Consider the following 22831-nt stretch of genomic DNA (forward strand, 5'->3'; position numbering starts at 1 on the left):
TTTACTTTCTTTAAAACCACATAATTCATCCGGACTGAATGAGCCAAAGGTGATAGAGACTTGGTTTGCGCTTGCTTTCTCATCTTCAAGCACGATCTTCTTTTCGCGAGCCAAGTCCATGACTTTATCCTTGAAGACAAAGCACTTCTCTAGAGGATGGCTTACAAGTCGGTGATATTTGCAGTAGTTTGGGTCATTTGTTTTCCCAGCTTCGTTTGGTCGCTTCATCTCCGGAAGCTCGATGAGATTTAACTCGAGGAGTTCTTTGAAAATGGCTGGCACATCAGAATCCAGGAATGGGTACTCTTTTTCCTGCATCTCTTTTAGAGTCAACTTTCCACTTGGTTTGTCTTGAAAAGAAGTGGATTTCATACTCTGCTTCTTGCTCACCTTCGTCGTGAACTTCATAGGTAACGTATTGACATTCATAGCTTCTTTGCTTTCAGGCTTGGGTACGAACTTGCCCCACTTCCTGACTTCCTGCTTGTCATTTGCTTTGCGAGGTTCATAGATGGGCAGCCTTTCATTTCCCGCGGAGGCCATGCTCAATTCCATGTCATGGGCACGAGTTGCAAGTTCTTCAAATGTGCTAGGCTTGATACCTTGCAAGATGTAGCGCAATCCCCAATGCATGCCTTGGATGCACATCTCTATGCCTGAAGCTTCACTAAGCCTGTCTTTGCAGTTGAGGCTTGCATTTCTCTAACAATTGATAAAGTCGATAACTGGTTCCCCCTTTCGTTGACGAGTATTTGTAAGCTCTATCATACTCACCGTGCGTCTTGTGCTATAAAAGCGATTGAGGAATTCTTGCTCTAGTTGATCCCAGCTGTCGATAGATCCAGCCTCGAGGTCCGTGTACCAGTCAAAAGCATTTCCTTTTAGCGAGCGGACAAACTGCTTTATGAGGTAATCTCCATAAGTCCCAGCATTGTTGCACGTCTCCACGAAGTGCGCAACATATTGCTTCGGGTTACCTTTACCATCAAACTGTTGAAACTTTGGAGGTTGATAGCCAGCAGGCATCTTCAACATATCGACCCTTGCAGTGTACGGCTTTGCATATGTAAGGGAGGATTTGGCAGCAACTTCATATTTGTTCTTAATGGTTCCTTCGATGAACTCCTTCAGTTGATCGATTGGAATCATCCCTTCAGATGAGACAGGGATAGCCTTAGTGGATGCTGCTTGTCTTGGGGGAGAGTCATTCTCTAGAACTTCTGGATGCTTGCCGGGTGCATGGGTAGATTGTTTTTCCATCAAGATTCCCACCCTATCTGTTAGCTTGTTGATTCTAGCCTCTTGATTTTGCATGCATTTGGTCAAGCCAGTGATTGCTTCCGTCAAGTTTGCCAACTGCTCCTCCATGGATGAAGTGTTTGTCACCATGGCTTGCATGATTGTCATGGATGACGGAGAGTAGCATGGATTTTCACACAGATTGATCCTTGATTGGCTCACGCTATGTGGTGTAAGTGGGGAGGATCCATCACTTGAAGCATCATCATCTTCCTTCACAGCAGAGTGCTTGGAGCCGGGGAGGTCAAGCAGAGCAACAGTTTTCTTGATCTTTTCAGCAACATCGCTTCCTCCTTCAGATGCGTTTGTGGCAGATCTTGCTCCTTTTGAGGATGAAGATCCGAAAACAGGGGTTGATGCGGACGGCACTTGGGGTGCTTGTTGTCCTAAAGAGCTTGCTTTGCTCCTCGTAACTGGTCCGAAGCTTCCAAAGGTGACATCGAGGATGCTTTCCACATCAGCATAGAACCTGGAGTTAGCAGCCTTGGTGGAAGTTGAAACGGAGTTGATTTTCTTTGAAGCCATTTCAATGTTCTTGAACTTTGGTGAATAAAAAGTTGAGATGAGAGGTAGAGATTGTCCCACTGGGCGTGCCAGAATTTGTAGACAATAAATTTGTGTCGAGAAAATAAAATCAAGACCGAAAATATCGCAACAATCGTAGTATTTTATTTCAAATATTTGAGTGTTACAATCTCTATGATTCCTCTGATTCTACTTTTCAGCAGTAAATAAATTCAAGGGCCTTTGAACTTGATCTTGAACCTATATTTGTTTCCACGAACGATGATCTTGTTCTTGAGCTTGAGCTTGAGCTTGATTGCTTGAACTTGATCTTGATTCGTTCTTCTTTCTTGAGCTTGAACTTGAACTTGATTGCTTGAAGCTTGAAACTTGTAGAGAAATTTGCGGCGTTTGATCCACGAGCTCTCTCTTGCTTCTTGTTATAACTTCTGGTCCCTTTTCTGAGTTATGAAGACCCCTATTTATAGTTGTGAAAGGGAAGAGTCATGATAAGAACAAACTCTTTCCGACCAATCAAATTGAAGGGTGACATGGCGACATTTGATTGGCCAGAGCATGTCACTTGCACACGTGGCACGATTTCATTGGCCTTTCAGTATGACTGGGCATGCCTTGTCATTTTGACACATGGCATGATCCTATTGGCTCTTCCGTTTGACTTGGCGTGCCACGTCATTTGACACGTGGCACCAAACTGGGCCTCTAGGAAGATGACATCTTGGGCTTAACGAAGTGGGCTTATCACTTTAGTCCAATTAAATGGGATGTCCCAATGGATTAAGACTTGTTTATTTAATCCATATATATTGGACTTATATAATTAATTCATTTATATATTAGCCCATAATATTTATTTGGACCAATATATCTTGAATTTAAAATATTGTCCAAATTATTTTACGGATTTAATTCCAATAAAATTTATATGCCTACAGTAGGAACTTAATATCTTGTTGTACATGGACTTTGCCACTCGGATCAGTTTCCCTCCTCGCAAAGATATGGCACGTCAATTGCAACTTTTATCTTTGGCAAATCACGTGACCAAGCAAACACTAGCAAATCCATGTGACCAAGCAAACACTATAGCTCAGTCACTATATCAGTTGAATTTTGACTCCAACAAAATGAGGTCTCCAACCACTAGTTTGACGTGCTATTTTAAAACTTTACGCAAACTAATCCTCACGAGGTGATACTTGATTTTGACAGCAATCTCAGAATTTGAGCCTTCAATGGATGAAATAATATTCTTTACTCCACTTTGAAGTGTCACGGCTATGGTGAGATTATTTGGAGCATCCTCTCCGTTAGTTTGCGGCTTCCGCGAAAGACTACTTGGACGTCTTTCTTATAGTTTTGCGGCTTTGAACAGGAGACGTTGCCCCCTGGATTGCAGTCCTCATTTGAGATCTGTTTTTTTTTTTCCGGCATCTCCAAGAATGAAGTGTTCGAATCTATTGAAGCCATTAAGCCTTGAACATAGCCATAAAAAAGTTGAATTTGAAACTTATAGTTTTTTGACTTGCAGGATGAAGAGATGAAGGGCAGAATTATCCCACTTGGCGTGCCAATTTGTTTGCAACAAATTATATGTGATACAAAAATAAATTGCAACCATAATATAAATATGAAAAAAACATAATTTTATTCATAAAAAGACGCGGGTACAATTCTGTTTATCCCCTTGATTCTTCTCTCCTGATTATCTCCGTGATTCGAGGGCTAGAATAGCGTGTTTCTCGAACGTAGTATAGTGCGGGCTTTCATGGATTTATTTGATATCCATGAAGTATGTTGGTGTTCTTGAAGTATTTGATTATCAAGAATTATCCGGCCACTTCTTGGTCTCTTTGTGAATATCCTGTGAGTTTATGGGATTTTCGAGATGATCTCCATTTTTTGAGATGCCTCTTCAAAGGGAATATGTGACCCTTTTTATAGCTTTAATTTAGGGTTAGGGTAAAGTAACTTCCAAGAAACCCTAATAGACTCCTAGGATTTCAAGAGTCCTGTAGCATCTTTAATTTAGGATTTGGCTTGATCCAATAAAATTTTGATGTCTACAACCAAAAAAAAAAAAAAAAGAAGAAGTAAACGATAAAGAAATATAAAAAGGTAATGGAAGTTTCCGAAAAAGTATAAAAAATCAAAGCATGATACACGAATGAGTATTGAAATGCTTCTGTTTTATTTACATTCTTATTGCCTTATTTTCTTCCGGAAAGTTAAACTGATTCTTTCTTCGTTCTACTTTTATTTGGACAAGGATGAAGCTTTTTGTTTCAAGTTTTATATAGCACAAAGTGAGGTGATTACTTCGATGAGCAATTTTTTTATTTTAAAATAGTAATTGATTTAAACTTTAAACTCTTTATTTTTGAGTCATTCTTCAACTTTTATGACTGCCGGAGAAAGTTAAAATAGGTCAAAAACTTGATATTCCTTGCAAAATCTCGTCCTCATGACACTGATCCAAATATGCTAGAAGTAAAGGAATCTCGAAACTTAAGCTATCTGAAGACTTATGCGAGGAAGGATTTCTTCTTCTATTAGTAAGTTAAGTAGAATATACATAAGTCGCTTTAAAAGAATTTATAATTTCTTTTAATATTTCAGTTTATAACTCAAAATTATTTTTAAATAATGTTATATACGTAATTTTAAAAAAAAATTATTTTCGTTGATATAAATACAATACACGCGCAACGCGCGTAATTAAAAAGTTACTAGTAGTATATAATATTAAAGCCCCGTTATTAAGGAAAAAGAATTGTTTTAACATTATTCACGGTTTATATGTTTTCAAGCAAAAAATGAACTCCAAATTCTGACGCGAATTTCCATCTAAACTAACCTCCGATTTCCACTTGCTTCTCAAACATCTCTTCCTCCGGCGAAGTCGAGTTGTAAGTTCCGCTCTTTATGTCTCTCTGTATTTGAAAAAGGAAAACCCTAAATCCCTCTTCCCAATTGTTTAATAAAATAAAAAATTTGTTTTTAATGGTAAACTCAAAAACAAAAAATCTCATTATGTTCCATGCTTTGCACTGCTTCGCTGCTTAAACATATTGTCGACTTCGATTTCTCATGTTTCTTATTTGGAGGCTCATGTAATAGATGGCTCTGAAGTTGTGAATATTTAGATTATTAAGATAATATATAAGACCGTAAAAGATGCTATTTTCTTTTTATTTTTTATTGTTACTATTCAGCATTTGGGATTATTGGAGGTCAAGATTTACAACTGATTCTAATTCCTAACCAATAATTGAATAACATTCCGATTATATCTAATACAGTCTAAACAGACGGGCCATTGAAGTTTGTTTGGTGTGCTATTGAACTGACTTTTTAACATCTGTAACAATTAGAAATTTTCCGTTTATACTATATATTTTATAAGCAAGAAATCTGTTTGTCTGAGCTCAGCATCTTATGTTAGCTTATACTGCTAGTTCCAAGCTTGGATAAAGGGGGCGGTTGTAGAGTAGGTTGTCCGTTCAGACTAAAACTAGTCAATTTATCAATCCTCAGCGAATTATGAATCTTCACAGTATTCAAAAACTAGGTGTTGTTGTTGTGCTGGGTTTTTATTGAAGGTGATGTCCGGGCCTGCGCACCTCGACTATTCTTCATTCTCCGTGTACCTACTACCATGCACCAATACAGGATAATTCTGCCTACCAAGTTTTAGACAGGTGGGAAGAAATCACCTAGTGTGTTTTGACTTGACTGGAACTTGGACTTGAGACATCATGGTTCTTCTCCGTTGTTGTACTATATTATAAAAAAAAGTCTGAAATTGTCCAATTTTGTTGAAGCAGAGAGCTGTCAAGGACAGAGAGAGCACAGTGATATTCCTGGGAGAGAAAAATGGTATTCTTTTTTCCTGATCTCTCTTTCTTAGTGCTGTATATACTTGGTGTCTGCTTTGTTTTCTCCAATTTTTCTACAGTGGGAAGTTTATTTACCTTGTTGGAATGAATTCTTATTTGAGGTTTTTTCTCATATATTTATTTGATCTATATTCTGGCTGGGCTTTGCCTCTGACCCACTCTGTTTTCCAGTTGTTTTTCTCATATTTCAAGGATCTGGTAGGCAGAGAAGTGACTGTGGAACTGAAGAATGATTTGGCTATCCGAGGAACATTACATTCAGTTGATCAGTATCTGAACATTAAGCTTGAAAACACGAGGGTTGTTGACGAGGACAAGTACCCCCACATGGTAATTATTCCTTGTTCTCCTCCAATCGTGTGGGTTGGGTGGGACAATTGACATTTAGGGTTCATTTTATTTATGAGCTATGTTGTGTTCTTCTATCTTTGTTCTTTTTGTTTTCAATCGTCAATTTCATCTGTGAAAATATGTGGCCATGCATTTCATTTTGTTCTTTCTTTCACCTTCTCTCTTTGTGTACGATTGGTTGAGAACCTCTGATTGGCTCTCTCTCACTCTCTCAATTGAAGAACTTGTGAATTTGTTCTTTTTGGTTTGGTTATGCATTAGGAGGGCATAATATTTTTCTTCTCCATAGTAGTCTTTAGTTGTGAACCCTGATAGTTTTGCTAGAACTATTTACTGTTGGTTGGATATTTGAATTAAGGAGGGCCACTTTGAAGTACTGATGTCCAGTGAAGAAGGTCAATTTGAAGTATTAACTTCTCTGTGTGCCTAAAATTCTGGTCACTGAGGTTCACAACGATATGAGATTCTTTTTGTAATTTTAGTCTATGGTTATGAGCTTTGTCGATCACTATGACTATGATTGTTTAGTGGCTCTGTCCTGCTAAGGCCTAGTGTTTGTTCATATTTGTTATAAGCTATGCTATGATCTATTCACCTTTCTGTTTTAATGTAACTACTTATGTTACTTGAAGGCGTCTAGCTTTACATTCTTTGAACATTTGGACACTGCGGATTTCTTATTCCAAGGTTAAGAACTTGCAAGTACAAGAATCCAATATAACTGTAACTATTGTAGTGCTGGGGAAAACCTTAACTAAAGAATTTTGTGTCTTACTCAACATGGAAGCTGCAGAGAAGTCAATAGAATGGTGAACCTTATGCTCTATATATAACCACAATGATATCGCCTGTGGTTGGGTGAAATATGATGGTCTCTCCAAATAAATGACCTTGTGTTGTTTCGTTATGAGTCGTCGTCTTCTTCTTCTTCTTCTTCTTCTTGGGTTGAAAATCTTCTATGGCTTTAACAGATTGAATTTGTTGTCTCATTGGTGCCTTGATGTCTTACCAATTTGGAACCAACGCATATGTGGTAATCAGAGCCGGATCCAGGATTTGATAGCTGTGGGTGTCACTATTTAATGTAAACTTACCACTTAACAAGTGATAACCAAACTGAAAATGTTTGGTCCTTTACTTGAAATCATGGAAAAAAAACATTAACTAGATAAAAAATGATTAAAAGCATATGCAAATAAAAAATTTGGGATATTAAAAAAGAAAACAGAGGCAAATATAAATTTCTAATTTAAATAAACAATAAAAATAGGGTTGTACAAAGAGAGGAAATACAAAGATGAACATAAAAGAAATCAAGAAAAGAAAAGAAAATGAATAAAGGGAACAAGTGAGGCGGAAAGGAACCGTAAAATTGAATTGATAAGATGAGTGAGGCAAGTATCGATCTTGGGTCTTACGCCTGGTAAGAAAAACTTGGACCACGGCACCTAACTTTACTTTGTGACTGAGGGTGCCACACTCTAATTATGAACGCTTTTTACGTGAAAATACCAGTGTATATATGAATTTTTACTCGAGCGACCCAGTGGCATACCACCCCCTCTCCTCTACATAGATCCGCCTCTGGTGGTAATGTTAATTTTCAATGTTGCAATTTTTGGTCTCATTGGCTCGGAATTACTTTTGCATCTTGTTTTCTAGATACAAAAGTTGGAGCTGGAAGCAACTATCCCTGTAGGCCCATAAAATATTACTAGGTGCACGAAATTGGAACCGGAATCAACAATTAGGATAGGACCACGAATTATGAATATCCTAGATGGTGCTAGGGATAGCAATGGGGGGAATGGTAGATGCTTCACCCTCCTAACCTACGCCTACCAAGGGCAAATTTCGCCATGCCCCTCTGACCCTGCTGCACTTTTCCCGCTAGGTTGGGTTCCCTCGTGTTTCGCCTTGTGAATTGTTTTTTTTTCATTCACTTATCCAGCTCGCCCCATCTGAATTAAAGAAAACAGATGTCCTTTGGCCCATTCCACGTAGGCAAGCACCCACTTCCTTGTAGAGTAGGGAAGGAGATCTCGGTAGAGCTGCAGCTTAATTAATCCTATAGATTGGGATGTATAGTTACAAAAAGAAAGATTATTTCGCCAATGTAAAGATGACGGTCTCTTTTCTATTTATATGGCAAGCTATGTAGCCATCAACCTTTCCCGGTCGTCAGTTTCTTATACGCTATATTCCTATACTGTAAAATGTTATTCCTGCAATTTTAAAGGTATGAACCAGTGTTGTAAATAGCGCTCACCTCAGCGCTAATAACATGTGGCGACACAAAGCTGAAGCCCGTCACTATTTTCAGCTGAGGCGTCGCGAAATTAGAAAAGTGGCAAGGAGGCATCAGTGGGGCAAGGAGACGAGGATGTGACAGAAGCATCGTTTTTTTCCACAAAAAAAGCAAGAGACTCTTCTTTCTTCTTCTTCTTCCTCTTCTTCTTCATGAATTATTGACTATCTTGTTCTAGACTTCTAGTATCTACTATCTACTTTAAGTTTTTGTATTGAAATATTTGCTAATACGTTATTGCTATTGAGTTTTTGGTTATTTATATATGCAAATTACTATATATATATATATATATATATTAATTGGCGCTTCACTTAAAAAAGTCGAGAACATTCTCGTATTGACATTAGGTTTTCCTAGTATGTCTATTTTTGTTTTCCTTTCTTTTTTGAGTAACAGAACTTGGGTTTAATTTGCCTACTTTTTTCACTCTTCCTTTGCTGAAACATACATGCCTTTTTGTCCCTAGTATTTTCTTCTTTTTGTGTTTTGGTACTCATTTCATTTCTCGCTATAGTGCTGATAAAACTGTTTTTGATGGTGACAGAAATCAGTGAGGAATTGCTTCATCAGAGGATCGGTGGTGAGATATGTGCAGTTACCTCCGGATGGAGTTGACATAGAACTTCTTCATGATGCTACAAGGAGAGAAGCTCGGGGTGGCTGAAATCTGGACTTTGAAATACAGTCCATTTTCACGTTTTCAGTTGGATGAATCGGCATATACTGATTTTTTCTAACTGTTCACTGTTTCCTTCTAATTACTAGTATGCACAGCTGTAATGACTACTGCAACCAATGATGTGAAACCAGTGGATATGAATGTTGACCCTAAGACATTTCTCAGTCTTTTGACAAAATTAAGAATGTTAAAAACGCCCGAGATCCTTCCGTAGTGCCACTTTTTTCGGGGAAATGTTACCTACCAATGGAAAAATCGTTCTTATGGACCATACAAATGTTCTAGTTATATGTCTATCTTCAGGAGAAGTAAAATATGAGATTTTTGGAGGATCAGCATCTTCTACTATTCAATTTGTAACTGGTCCTGGAGATTATTTCCTCCTTACACTAAAATGCAAGTTTTGCGATGCTCTCTGTCTGTGCTAGAGACTAGATAACATAATACCAACAAAAGTTATGTGAAAGGCATTAATAATACAAAAGTTATATCGTGTTTAGCTCATATCAGGATGGCTGATGTATAATTAAAGTTACGGGTTTAGAATCAATAGTTTTGGTTCAGACTCTGTGTATGTCTCTAAAGTTCAAGTTTGGGATTCACCTCTGGCTCAAATACTATGTAAAGAATTAGAATTTTAGCAAAGAACATAAGAGTTAGAATTAGAAATGTATTTTAGTGAGAATAATATGCATATATAATACTTGTTTAAATTCTGAAAGCTACGTGTCATGATCTCATGATTTAATGTAATTCTTTTTAGTGACATTACATGAAATAAGGCATGAATGTATTCAATATCGAACACTTAATAAACATAAGAAAAATAACAGTATAGATCTTCAAAGTTTATTAAGTAATGCTTTTGTAATTTTTTTAGTATTAAACAAGAAATAACATAGGCTAATAGGTGTTCCAATGCTCAAACACGGAAATAGCTAAACTACACCTCGGAGATTAACATTCACTTATAATTCTTGGTTGTGGCAAAAGGTAAAATCTTTGAGAAGAAGCTTCTTTCCTTCTACTAATTAGTAATAGCTAGGTCAAATTACTTTACCATATATATATTAAGCTGTTTTATATTTATAGTTTTGTACCTCTAATCACGATATTACATTGTGTACATCATGCTAAACATATAACTTTTTACTTTTACCAGATTCTGTATTTATTCTCTATTCGTTTCGTTTCTATAAATATATTTTTAACCTTTTTTATTATCCATATAAGAATCAGAAACATTGATCCCAAGTATCTACAATATTTACTTTCCCTCAGTGACTACTTTATAGCACTAACTGATGGAAGATTTAGTTTCTGCCAAAATCTTACGTTAATTAATGTTCGACCCTAGTTTAGCAATATTTTTGCTTCCTACCATAAAATGCTGCTACTTTCCATAATCAGAATCTGTATCTATAAATTGGGTATATTTTTCATTATGACACCATTTTACTAGTTTAGATCCTCTAAAATTCCTGGTTTTGCATGCAAAATATTTAGCCCCTTTTGTTTTAAGATTGTCCATTTCAATTTTGCCAATAATTCGAAGTCACTGCTTTGTGCTGGTATAATATATATGCAGTTATTTAGAGATATATATTTATGCCAAATATGTATCCTATGTTCTCAGAAAAGAGTAATTAATAGTGGTAGCCACACTCACTGAATTAAAATCTTAGATTCGCTTCTCTCTGAACTCCTCAAAGTATATTTTGTATACATACTATATACTCGGTACATTGTGTTTCTTGTGTTTGTTTTCTTATTTGGTGGTGGAATCAAGTTGTCTTGATGGAACAGAGTCCTTATGATCGGGTATTCACTTTCTTCCTTTCCAATCTTTACCATTTTTATATCTCTTTTCATCTTACATTATAATAATCTTATATATTTTTTGTAATTGTAAATATGTGAACTATGAGTATTTATCTTGGATGCACTTTAAAACTGCAGGTGTGTGTTATAAAAATTGATGTCTGCTGTTGCAAAGGGTGTCAAAAGAAGTTGAAGAAGTTGTTAACAAAAGTCGAAGGTAATTGTTTAAGTTGGTTTTATCCTTTTTCTTTCATTTATCAATTTTCATGTCAAATAGACCTTATTAGAGAGGGCCTTATTGCACGACAAGTCTATTTGTAATTTTACCAAAAAAGTTAAAAAGAGAGAATCATATATATTAACACTAATAATTGTAATTTTAACAAATGTGTAATTCCAGTATGAGTGTATACATGCATCCACGCAAATCATGTAAAATGATAGGGCAGACCGGTGCACAAAGCATGTTCACCCAAAGTCCCGTCATGTAAAATGATACAAAATTTTAAATCTTGTGCTTATTTTCTTATGAGTCCCATTATTGTTGTACAATTTTGATTAAGTCTGAGCATGAATGCTTTGGTTAAACCTTTTATGAAACCATTTATAACAAAGAATGTCTAATCTTGGATCTTATGCTAGGTGTATTTGATGTTATGCATGATCCAAAAACAAAATTGGCTAACATTAAAGGAAGATTTGATCCTTTTGTTCTCACGAATACTATCAACAACAAATTGAGAAAGAAAGCAGCAGAACTCATATCTTATAACAAGCATCCCCCTCTTCATGAAGAAGTACATACTACTGCTCCTGATCAACAAAATGCAGCAGCTCCTCATCCCTACAAGGACAAAGGCAAGACTAAAGTTGGACAGAAGAACAAGATTCCAGATTCTTCGTGTCGTGATGATTCTAATGAAGCTTCTGATCCCTACAAGTACAAAGGCAAGACCAAAGTTGGACAGCAGAAAAAGAATCAAGAATCTTCATGTCGAGATGAAACATTTATATTGAGAAAAGACACTAAGAAGGATCATAAACCTGAAGCTTATGAGCCCCCAAAAGGGGTTGATGAAGCAATTTGCAGAGATCGCTATTGCAGAATACACAAAAGATCCGGATCCATTCAAGACCGCGTAACTAAAGAAGCAAGAGAGAAAGCATCTTCTACGTTTTGGCAGCTGCCAAATCTTTACCAAAGACTATATGACGGAGAAGCTAGTTATCCGCCTTATCATCCGGGCATGTTTCCACCGGAGTATGGTTTCCATCCTCCAAGTTTGCCCATGTCAGGGATGAATGACTACACCAGTTACCTCAACAATGAAAATCCTCGCAATTGCAACACTATGTGAGGCTGGGAGTTGTACCAAATTGGTTCCATACTTTGATCACGTTTTATTTTCGTCTTCTTTTCTTTTTATCCAATGATTTTTTATAACTAACTTCTAAAGATCCTCTTAGCAACAATGTTAAGAAATTTACACTATGGGTATTATTTGACCTGTTATAGCAGATTGCCATTAAGGACAGTTACATGGTAAAGATTCTTTTACACTATCAGTGTATTGAAACTAAACTCAATTATTAATGATGGTTTGATGATTTTGTACTACAAAGACCCCCAGCCGTGCAATGTTAACTGCTGATAAATTGAAACTTCATTCTCCATTACACTACTTTTTGGACAAATCAGCACTTTGATTTTCTGATGGAGAACTAGTACCTGAGATATTCTAAGCAATGCACTTGTATGCTTCCTGCCTAGTTGAAATTCATTAAGTTATAGTCAAGATAAATGACCTTTTGCTTGTTCCTGACTATTTATAACTTATGGACAAATTTATGAGTGTTTTGTCTAGGTTATACACCCAGCTTAAGAATCACACTATGAATGTTTATACACCCAGCTTAAGAATCATAATAAGGCCAATCATCAAGTTGGCAATTACACGTCCGATAACTTGTTGAGCGTAGTGCATTGTCCTAAAAACATCTAAACCGGACATCATGTATTGTTCAAGAGCCACACATGAACTCTAAAGTAGACTACGCCATAGCTGTGTATGGAATTACTGATGAAGCAAACTGCAAGTTCACTTTCTGTTTACCTGTATCATCGATTAGTTATAGTCAAGTCAGATCAAGGAATGGAGACCTCAGAGACTGCTATATCTACTTCCCTTCTGACTGTACCTTGAAGCAATGCCTTTATATTAGAGATTAACTGAACCAGATGGAAAACTTACTTAAATTGTGATTTCCTCCAGGTTTTCTCTACAAATCACAGAATAAACTAATCATGTTCAATCCTAAATTAGTTAGAATTGACTATACTCTAGAAATACTTCTAACAAATATCGAACCAAATGTAACTACAAACTAAACATTTATCTCAATTACTTTGTATTCACATATGTCTTTTTCCTTTACTGTAATTTGTTCCTACATATTGAGAGATTATAGGTCTTTTAGAACAACTTTCCTGATTTTAGGTCTACCTCAATTTCTTTTAACACATCATTATCATATTAATGCACTCACGGGCTGGTGCATATGTAGGTTTCTTTCGCTAAGAATAATCATTACTTCCCACAGATCACACATACAAGAAATATTAACGGCCAGATTCAGTGATAAATAGATGTGAAAGCATATTGCAGTGTTGAAAGCTAAGTTGCTCCGACAGGGCAGTTTAGTCCGTGTCGACACGACACTAGTATGGGTGTGGGTATGGGATCCATGCCGGATCTGGTCAAACAATTTTGGATACTTTGACCGCGACAAACGGAAAAATTCCAGACGAGTTACAATTTGTCCCGAAATCAGAACCAAAACTAGGGTAAATTCGAAGAAAATAGCTTATCTTATCTAGGAAATTAATCCTTAAACTTATCTACAATTTGAGAATAAAAAAATCCACACTTTACAAGCTATAGGTGAGTATTCCACAAAATTTATCATAATTTAGAGATATTTTTCTTTTTTTTTGAATTATTTTTAGCCGGATCCCCGCTCCCGTATCAGTACTAGGATTCATATCCCCGAATCTTAGAATTTACATCTTGAAGGATTCGACCTCTAGATCCGCACCCGTGTCCGAGCAACTTAGGTTGAAAGTAATCAAAAGAGATACATTGGACAACACAAGTTACTTAAAATCATCTCAGGCATAAATACTAGTATGAGATAATACCAGCAACAGTACACTTCAGATGATCATAGCAAGATAACTTCTCATCAAATAAGAGGTACAATACGGGGTTTATCAATATTTAGCAACCTCATTTTTCTCATGAAAGACTTTAAGACATTTTAACTGGAAAATGCAGCTACCAGCATGTACCTTTGCACTCACTTGACATACTTGGTAAACCAATCTAACATGTGCTGATGGGCTTCTTCAGCACTCTGCACTGCCTCTTTGTCTTCAACATTGTATCTTACTGTCCACCCATGCTTAACACTAGGAAATATTTTGACAAAGCTGTCCACCTTATTAAGGAAAGAAAGCAAAAGCAAATGGTTAATCTAAAATCTTGTAACACACTGAGAGATTCATCAAATTAGTTACTTACTTATATCAGTGTATCCCCTGAATAAACATGATAGTATTATTTTCCCACATAATCTTTTTAGAATGACATCATGTAAAATGACAGACAAAATCCTAATAATCAACTCTTATAGTCCTATCCTCACTAGGAGTATTAAGGTAAGGCCCAGAGGCAGAGCGTGGAGGGGGTACCAATGTCTTTTGGTCTCGCCGGCGAAACTTCTGTCAAGACATTGCGGTGGTGGGTGGCGGTCCTGGCGGACTGTGGTGTGAGTTAGGGAGAGAGAAGCTGGGTTTGGAATTGGAGAAAGAGTTAGTTTCTAATTTCTGTCGTGGAGGGAGAAGAAAAAGCAAATAAAAAAAAAAGGAATCTGGTATGCTAAAGAAAAGTTGTTCAATTACAAAACAGTATGCTATAGTCAGGAACTGAACCCAGATCATTGAACCTAAGGGGAGAGTTAAGGAGCCCCGTCGGCCACTGACCCATTTTAATATTTGTGTATCAGGGTGCCTAGTAAAACATATCTACATTTTGCTGGGTATATATATCCGAGGTTAACGGGATCCTGTGACACCCCTCCCCATAGAGTAGGTTCGCCTGTGGTAAGGCCTAGCCCCCTTTACCTGTACTATCTCTTTTGAGTATTATTAAAATAAATCACCCATGAATTCGAGTTTGGAACCTAGGTGGTTCCCTTAAAAAAAAATGTCATGTACCTCAGGTTTTGATGACAAAATCTCCTCAAACTGCTTAATAAGCTCCGGAGGAGAGATTCTATCTATCTCAGCTGCTAAAATAGCTATTGGTGCCTTAACCTCTGCAAGTAATATGTATCATCAGTCGATGGGCAGGATAAAAAAGATACATGTTCAAGGTAGTCATCAGAATTCAAACAATAGTTAATTACCAATTGCTTAGAACCAAGGGTATTCATAAATTAAGTAGCAAAGCTCATATTAATACAACCAGCTATATGAAGTCTTTGGAGTATAAACATCAATCTGGATCTCAATGCCCCTTGCGGTAACAGTATATGCAACAAATTCGTATAAAATCCAGGATTCAAGTGACATTGAGAAAATCAAATGGAACGGGTGAATATGCAACAAATTGGTATAAATCAGAGGTAATAGCTCAATCTGATCACAGGTGATTTTAGTAATAACAGCCATACCTTTAATATCATCAACTTTGACTAATGATGGATGCAATTGCACTGCAGCTTGAATGTAGTCAGACTTGGCTAGGTCGGTAACCACCTTTGCTGTTAGAAAACTGGAGGTCAGGATCACATTCACAACCATCACAAAAGCATTGACCCTTTACATCAATAACCCTAAAACCTTAAAGTGCAAAAACTTACCACCCCAGCAAAACCCTGCAGCCCCAATTGCAGATATACCTTTATCTTTGAGAGCAGCAACAACTTTTTTTGCATCTTCAAATCCTTTATCCTAAAAAGAATTAACAAATAAAAAATTAATAGCATAGTGGCAAGAGTGTTGCTACGAATGTCATGGAACATTCCCAAGCATTATCAACTTAATGAATGGAGAAATAGGATGTCGATGGCATGGCCTCCTTTGACTCTCTAGAGTCAAATCAATGGCTATTTAATAAAAAAGAAAGCCTAAGTTCAACAAATTATGAACACATACTGTTCCATGTGATTGTATCCAGATTGATAAAGGCTTCTCCGTGTTTTCAGGATTATAAGGATCACCATAAAGAAAATCAGGAACTACCACATAGTACCCTGCAGCTGCAACTTTGTCAGCAAGAGTCCTACATAAAAACAGTTGAATTTTGCGATCAGCCAAAGATATAAATAGGAAATAAAAAAAAATAACTGGACAAACACAGAGAATGGTGACCTGACTTCTTCCCTTGGAACGTAACCAAAAAGATATAATGATAACACATCACTGAATTGCTAGCTGTTAGACTCATTTTCTGGAAGCATTGTGGTTATAAAGAATATTCCTATGTCTGAATGTCAAAACGGAAGTGCGATAGAAGCAGAAACATTCTCAGAGTATACATTTGAGAGATGAATCAATCAATCAATCAACTATCCCATAATCCCGAACTAGTTGGATGAGCTATGTACATCCGCTCTATTTGGACCCATGTTTAGCTTCTTCACTCCCATCCATACTAATACCACATCCGCCTGGTAGGACCAATCTTTTTGGTTAAATGGACATATAAACGGTGTTTGAGTAAGCTTAAAAGCTGGTCAAACAAGTTTTTAAGCACTCTTTTGCTTAATTTGGTGTTTGATAAACACCAGAGAGATATTAAGCCAAGAGCTTTTACACAATAAGCAAGTAACAATTGTGAGGTGGGAAAGAATAGTAATTTAAAAGCTATTTGACTATTCTAGGCTGAACTTGAGAAGCAGTGCGTACCTTAGATTTGGTGCTTCATAACCTGCCAAGAATTATTAAGACCATAAGAAATCGTCTTCCGAAATAAAAAGTTCATCCCTTCACTATAATAAACTAAACAAGAAAATCAAAAAGTCTTTTGCATCTCTAATATACATATAAATTTTCTTGCTAATCCAGAATAAATATTTGTTGTGTACCCAATTTGCCTGAACTTTGGAAAACTCGATGCAAAGAAACTTTCAATAACGAAAATGCAAGAACGTAAAAGAACTTAATAAACATTCCATACATCCAGTTGCTGAGGCTCTAATTGTTGTATTTCTTGCTACAAGTAAATTAACTACCATACTAATTGTACTAAAAAAAAAAAAGGGGGAATTTTCATAAAGCACTAAAGTTTAGAGCCTAATTAACATAAGTAACTATAATTTACCTAATTATTATTCGTAGCTACTGTTCAATTGTTACGGGCTTGTATTTGAACACGAAATTGACTGTATTCGTTAGCACAAGGAATACAAGCAAGGGGAAATACAAAAATACTGAAAAATAGAATGCTCTCATTGAGTAAGAAGGGGCAGAAAGAGAAATGAAAGTGCAAAGGGAGCAGAATCCTATAGAAGAAAGTTGATGAATAAGACGGCTGTTATATAAAAAGGGAGGAGGTGAGTACCATAAACGTCGGAGACGAGAAGGATAGCGAGTTTGGAAGAGGAAGGAGCAGAGACGTATGCTTTGAAGCCTCCAATTTCTAAAACGGACCCAACTCCGCTACTTGAGCTCAATGTTGGTGGGTTCTCGCAGCATTCAGCCCCTGCCATCTTTTGCTACTTTAGATTGATACAATACAGAGAGAGTGTTTGTTTGTGTGTGTGACCAAGACAGTGACTTTATAATGAGTGATTGATTATACACAGAGAGATATGGAAAAGGAGGATACCATTAATTAATTAATTAGGATTCACCTGATATGAGAGAGATTATGTAGAATCTCATTTTTGTACAACACTTTCATGCGTCTCATTCAGTGTAACAAGGAAATATTATCCCCTATACCTTTTAAATGGGATAAAAATCTCCTTTTCTCTTGACTTCAAAATGAAAGGTCAAATGACATAGTCATTGACGGAATCATTAAAAGGTCATAACTGACCCTCAATTAATACTTATGAATTATGGAGTATATATTTTAATAAATAAATTTAGATACTAGTAATATATTGTATAGAAATTATAGGGGATAGGGAAAGAGAAAAGGAATATTTTCACTAATACCACTAAACTATAGGGTTGATAATTCTAAAATTGCATGGTATTAAGAAATGAGAGCAAAATAGAACAATATACTAATTGAGACAAAATAAATACGAGGGAGAATATTTTGTTATTTCTTTTCTTGGTATATCTTTCATAGGGTCAAAAGTTCCCTATTTATAAAGGTACAAATCCATTCACTGATTATAAGTTAATGTACTTCTTAATTGAGTACATGAATACAAAGTACGTTAAATGGACATACAAATGCATTCATCTCATTTATAACACCCCCCCTTGGATGTCCATATAAAAGATAATGTGCCTCGTTAAAATCTTACTAGGAAAGCCCAGTGGGAAAAATCCTAGTGAAGGAAAAAGAGTACACATATCTTGTAATACGCATTGAGTGCTCCCTCATTAAAAAATCTTACCAGGAAAACCCAATTGAGACAAAATCTTGGTTAAGGGAAAAAGAGTACAGCGCGTATTATACTCCCCCTGACGAAAGCTTTATTTGATATCTCGGAGACAATGCATTCCAATCTTATGTCTCAGCTTCTCAAATGTTGATGTTGGCAATGCCTTAGTGAATAAATCTGCTAGATTGTCACTTGAACGGATTTGTTGAACATCTATCTCACCATTTTGTTGAAGATCGTGTGTGAAAAAGAATTTTGGTGAAATGTACTTGTTCTGTCTCCTTTGATATATCCCCCTTTAAGTTGAGCTATGCAAGCAACATTGTCTTCATACAATATCGTTGGAATCTTCGTTTTTAAAGAAAGACCACACAGTTGTTGAATATGTTGAGTCACTAATCTCAACCATACACATTCTCGACTAGCTTCATGAATAGCTATTATCTCTGCATGATTGGAAGATGTAGCAGCTAAAGTTTGTTTTGTTGAACGCCATGAAATAGCTGTACCCCCACAAGTAAATAGATAGCCTGTTTGAGATCGGGCTTTATGTGGATCAGACAAATAACCTGCATCTGCATAACCAATCAGCTGTGAATCGGATTCATAAGAATAAAATAACCCCATATCAATAGTCCCTCGGAGGTATCTAAAAATATGTTTAACACCATTCCAGTGTCTTATTGTTGGAAATGAACTAAATCTTGCTAATAAACTTACTGCAAAAGTTATATCAGGTCGAGTATTATTTGCAAGATACATTAGTGCCCCAATTGCACTAAGATATGGAGTTTCATCACCAAGAAGCTCTCCATCATTTTCATGAGGTCGGAATGTATCTTTATTTATATTAAGTGATCTCACAACCAGCGGGGTACTCAATGGATGTGCTTTATCCATATAAAAATGCTTTAGGATCTTTTCGGTATAAGTTGATTGATGGACAAAAATTCCATCTTTCATATGCTCAATTTGTAGACCAAGACAAAATTTTGTCTTTCCAAGATCTTTCATTTCAAACTCTTTCTTCAAACAGTCTACTGCTTTTGGAAGTTCCTCAGGAGTTCCAATGATATTTAGATCATCAACATACACAGCGATTATAACAAATTCAGATCCAGACCTTCTTATAAAAACACAAGGACAAATTGGATCATTATTATACCCTTCTTTCAGCAAATACTCACTCAGGCGATTATACCACATTCCTCTTGATTGTTTCAATCCACATAAGGATTTTTGAAGCTTTATTGAATAAGCTTCCCGAAAACTTTTATTAGTTTCAGGAACTTTAAACCCTTCAGGGATTTTCATATAAATTTTGTTGTCTAATGTGCCATACAAATAGGCTGTGACAACATCCATTAGACGCATATCAAGTTTTTCATGGACTGCTAAATTTATAAGATACCTGAAAGTGATTGTATCCACCACAGGAGAATATGTCTCCATATAATCAATGTCAGGTCTTTGCGAAAATCCTTGTGCCACAAGTCGTGCTTTATATCTAACGACTTCATTTTTATCATTTTATTTTCGCATAAAAACCCATTTGTATCCCACTGGCTTTATTCCTTCAGGTGTTGAGATGAATGCATTTGTATCCCACTGGCTTTATTCCTTCAGGTGTTCGAACTATACGTCTGAATACTTCACGTTTTTCAAGTGACGCTAATTTTGCCAGGATAGCGTCTTTCCATTTTGGCCAATCATTTCTTAATCTACATTCATCGATAGATCTTGGTTCAAGATCCTCATCTTGTTGTATTATCTCAACAGCAACATTATAAGAAAAAATTTTGTTGACAATAATATTATTTCGGTTCCACCTTTTTCCTGTAGAGACATAACTTATTGAGATCTCTTCACTCTTATTATTTTCAGGTACCTGGACCTCCTCTGAGGTCTTATCACTTGTTATTTCACGGGGCTCTGTTTGATCAATTGCCTCCATATTATGATCTCCTACTCCTTTTCGCTTTCGAGGATTTTTATCTAACCAATTGGTCTACCACGTTTCAAGCATGGCTTGGACTCATTTGTATTTATAGATTGTCTAACCGGGACATCAATTCGAATAGGAGCATTAGCAGCTGGAATATGTGATTTAGTCACCCTTGGTAGGTTAGTGAATGCATCTGGCAGTTGATTTGCAATATTTTGTAAATAAATTATCTTTTAAACCTCGTGATCACATTGCTTTGTTCGAGGATCTAAATGAGATAGTGATAATGCATTCTAATCTATCTCCTTTTGCAATTGCTTATTTTCTCCCCCTAATATTGGGTATACTGATTCATCAAAATGGCAATCAGCAAATCTTGCCGTAAATAAATCTCCAGTCATAGGTTCCAAATATTTTATAATAGAAGGAGATTCATACCCAAGATATATCCCCAATCTTCTTTGGGGTCCCATCTTTGTGCTTTGTGGTGGAGCAACTGGAACATATACTACACATCCAAATATTCTAAGATGGGAAATATTTGGCTCCTGACCAAAAGCCAATTGTATTGGGGAGACTTTATGATAATTGTAGGTCTGATCCACACAAGAGCTGCTACATGCAAAATAGCATGGCCCCATGCTGAAATGGAAAGTTTTGTTCTCATAAGCATTAGTCTAGCAATTAATTGGAGCCGTTTGATCAATGATTCTGCTAGACCATTTTGAGTATGAACATGAGCAACTGGATGCTCAATTGTTATCCCAGTTGATATGCAATAATCATTAAAGGCCTGGGACGTAAATTCACCAGCATTATCAAGACGAAGTGTCTTAATTGCATAATCTGGAAACTGTGCTCTTAATTTATTAATTGAGCTAGTAACCTTGCAAATGTCAAATTGCGGGTTGATAACAAGCACACATGTGACCATCTTGTAGATGCATCTATCAAAATCATATAATATCGGTTCACATGGAGGGTGTATGGGCCCACATATATCACCCTGTATACGTTCCAAAAATGCAGGAGATTCAACTCCAACTTTAATTACTGATGGTCTAATAATCAGTTTTCCTTGAGAACATGCAGCACAAGAGAATTCTTTAGTTTGAAGAATCTTCTGGTTCTTCGATGAATGACCATGTGAATTCTCAATTATTTTGCGCATCATGTTATAACCGGGATGGCCCAACCAGTCATGCCAAATAATAAAATCATTAGTAAACTCCTCGTTTACTATGGCATGTGATTCAACTACACTAATATTAGTGTAGTATAATCCGGAGGAAAATGCGGGAAGCTTTTCAAGCACATACTTCTTTTCCGCTTTTATTGTAGTAATATAAAGGTATTCAACCTTTCCTTCATTGGTAGTCTCGATATGATAGCCATTTTGGCAAATATCTTTGAAACTCCACAAGTTTCTTTGATACCTACTACAATATAATGCATCATTAACAACCAATATAGTTCCTCCTGGTAGCAATACAGTCGCTCTTCCAGATCCCTCAATTAATTTTGTACTACCAGATATTGTTATGATATTGACTTCTTTCATAATTAAGTAAGAGAAATATCTCTTATCTTTTAATATGGTGTGCATCTTAGCACTATCCAGAAGACATATTTCTTCTTTATTATTCATACGACCAACTGAAGACTAGGAAGATTTCATATTCTTCAAGAAGAAGAAAAAAATACATCATAAGTAATATTAAAAATTTTAAGAACAAAAGAAAGTACATTTAGGAAATTAAATACTGACAACATAAAAAGTTTTATTCAAAATATGAACTTCATAAAAAGAAATACATTTATTCTTATAATTTTCCAATAATAAGTCTTCAATTATGATGCTCAAAGAAGTGTCCAGCTTTTAAATGAGTAATATCTGCAAGGCCTTCAAACATATCATCTTTATAGGCAAGGTTTGCTTCAACTTTATCATGATTATTCATAGGGCCCGCCTTAACATCATTTTGAAAAGTCAAGTGAGTCTCAACTTTGTTTTGTTCCCCTTTAATAGATGCTTGATAAAGTTTGACAAAATGTTCAGGTGTACGACAAATTCGTGCCTAATGATTTTTCATACCACATCGGTGGCAAACATTACCTTTGCCTTTTGAAGGATTATTCTGAGAACCCTTATTGTTCTCTTGTTTATAACGACCACCACCATGGCGATTATTATTTCGCCCCTTGCCGCGACCACGTATATTTATATGGCCACGATAATTATTTTGTCTTTTTTCAAACTTTGGATCTATCATTCCCAGATTCGCTTCTGGAAATGGAGCTGATCTAGTGGGTCGGGCTTCATGATTTTTCATTAAAAGGGCATTATGTTATTCAGCCACCAAAAGGCATGA

At 36.2% G+C, this 22831-nt stretch overlaps 2 protein-coding genes across 11 annotated transcripts; one reads left to right on the plus strand and one right to left on the minus strand.

Annotated features, from left to right (window-relative positions):
- Positions 1-4584: 4584 nt before the first annotated feature.
- LOC109208078 (sm-like protein LSM2) lies at positions 4585-9399 on the plus strand. Of its 3 annotated transcripts, none has more exons than XM_019371094.1 (4): positions 4585-4733; positions 5649-5703; positions 5895-6053; positions 8930-9399. In XM_019371094.1, exons 2-4 carry the CDS (start codon positions 5701-5703, stop codon positions 9047-9049), a joined length of 282 nt encoding a protein of 93 aa, XP_019226639.1. In that variant the 5' UTR covers positions 4585-4733; positions 5649-5700; the 3' UTR covers positions 9050-9399. The 3 variants fall into 3 exon arrangements, with proteins under 3 accessions (XP_019226639.1, XP_019226638.1, XP_019226640.1); XM_019371093.1 differs by having other exon boundaries at positions 4586-4733; positions 5652-5703; XM_019371095.1 differs by lacking the exon at positions 4585-4733 and adding an exon at positions 5260-5525 and having other exon boundaries at positions 5652-5703.
- Positions 9400-11463: 2064 nt separating this feature from the next.
- LOC109208079 (endo-1,3;1,4-beta-D-glucanase-like) lies at positions 11464-17900 on the minus strand. 8 transcript variants are annotated; one of them, XM_019371099.1, is made up of 10 exons: positions 17804-17900; positions 17512-17652; positions 16857-16878; positions 16104-16230; positions 15809-15899; positions 15620-15709; positions 15162-15262; positions 14247-14383; positions 13138-13165; positions 11464-11729 (listed from the first exon to the last, which is right to left on the minus strand). In XM_019371099.1, exons 1-9 carry the CDS (start codon positions 17832-17834, stop codon positions 13138-13140), a joined length of 768 nt encoding a protein of 255 aa, XP_019226644.1. In that variant the 5' UTR covers positions 17835-17900; the 3' UTR covers positions 11464-11729. The 8 variants fall into 8 exon arrangements, with proteins under 8 accessions (XP_019226644.1, XP_019226642.1, XP_019226641.1 ...); XM_019371097.1 differs by having other exon boundaries at positions 11464-11819; XM_019371098.1 differs by lacking the exon at positions 11464-11729 and adding an exon at positions 11826-12999.
- Positions 17901-22831: the final 4931 nt, after the last annotated feature.

The sequence above is a fragment of the Nicotiana attenuata genome, unplaced genomic scaffold (assembly GCF_001879085.1).
Source record: "Nicotiana attenuata strain UT unplaced genomic scaffold, NIATTr2, whole genome shotgun sequence".
In the NCBI taxonomy this organism is placed as follows: domain Eukaryota; kingdom Viridiplantae; phylum Streptophyta; class Magnoliopsida; order Solanales; family Solanaceae; genus Nicotiana; species Nicotiana attenuata.

Coding starts and splice junctions, on each gene's coding strand:
- LOC109208079 (XM_019371096.1), bottom strand. CDS start 17,834: ATGAGATTCTACATAATCTCTCTCATATCAG. Junction 15,263..15,619: donor CAAAGTTGATGATATTAAAG/GTATGGCTGTTA, acceptor TATTACTTGCAG/AGGTTAAGGCACCAATAGCT. Junction 11,730..14,246: donor TGGTTTACCAAGTATGTCAA/GTGAGTGCAAAG, acceptor TTGTCCTTGTAG/GGATGAGGAGCTGCTGCATT.
- LOC109208078 (XM_019371094.1), top strand. Junction 6,054..8,929: donor AGGACAAGTACCCCCACATG/GTAATTATTCCT, acceptor TGATGGTGACAG/AAATCAGTGAGGAATTGCTT.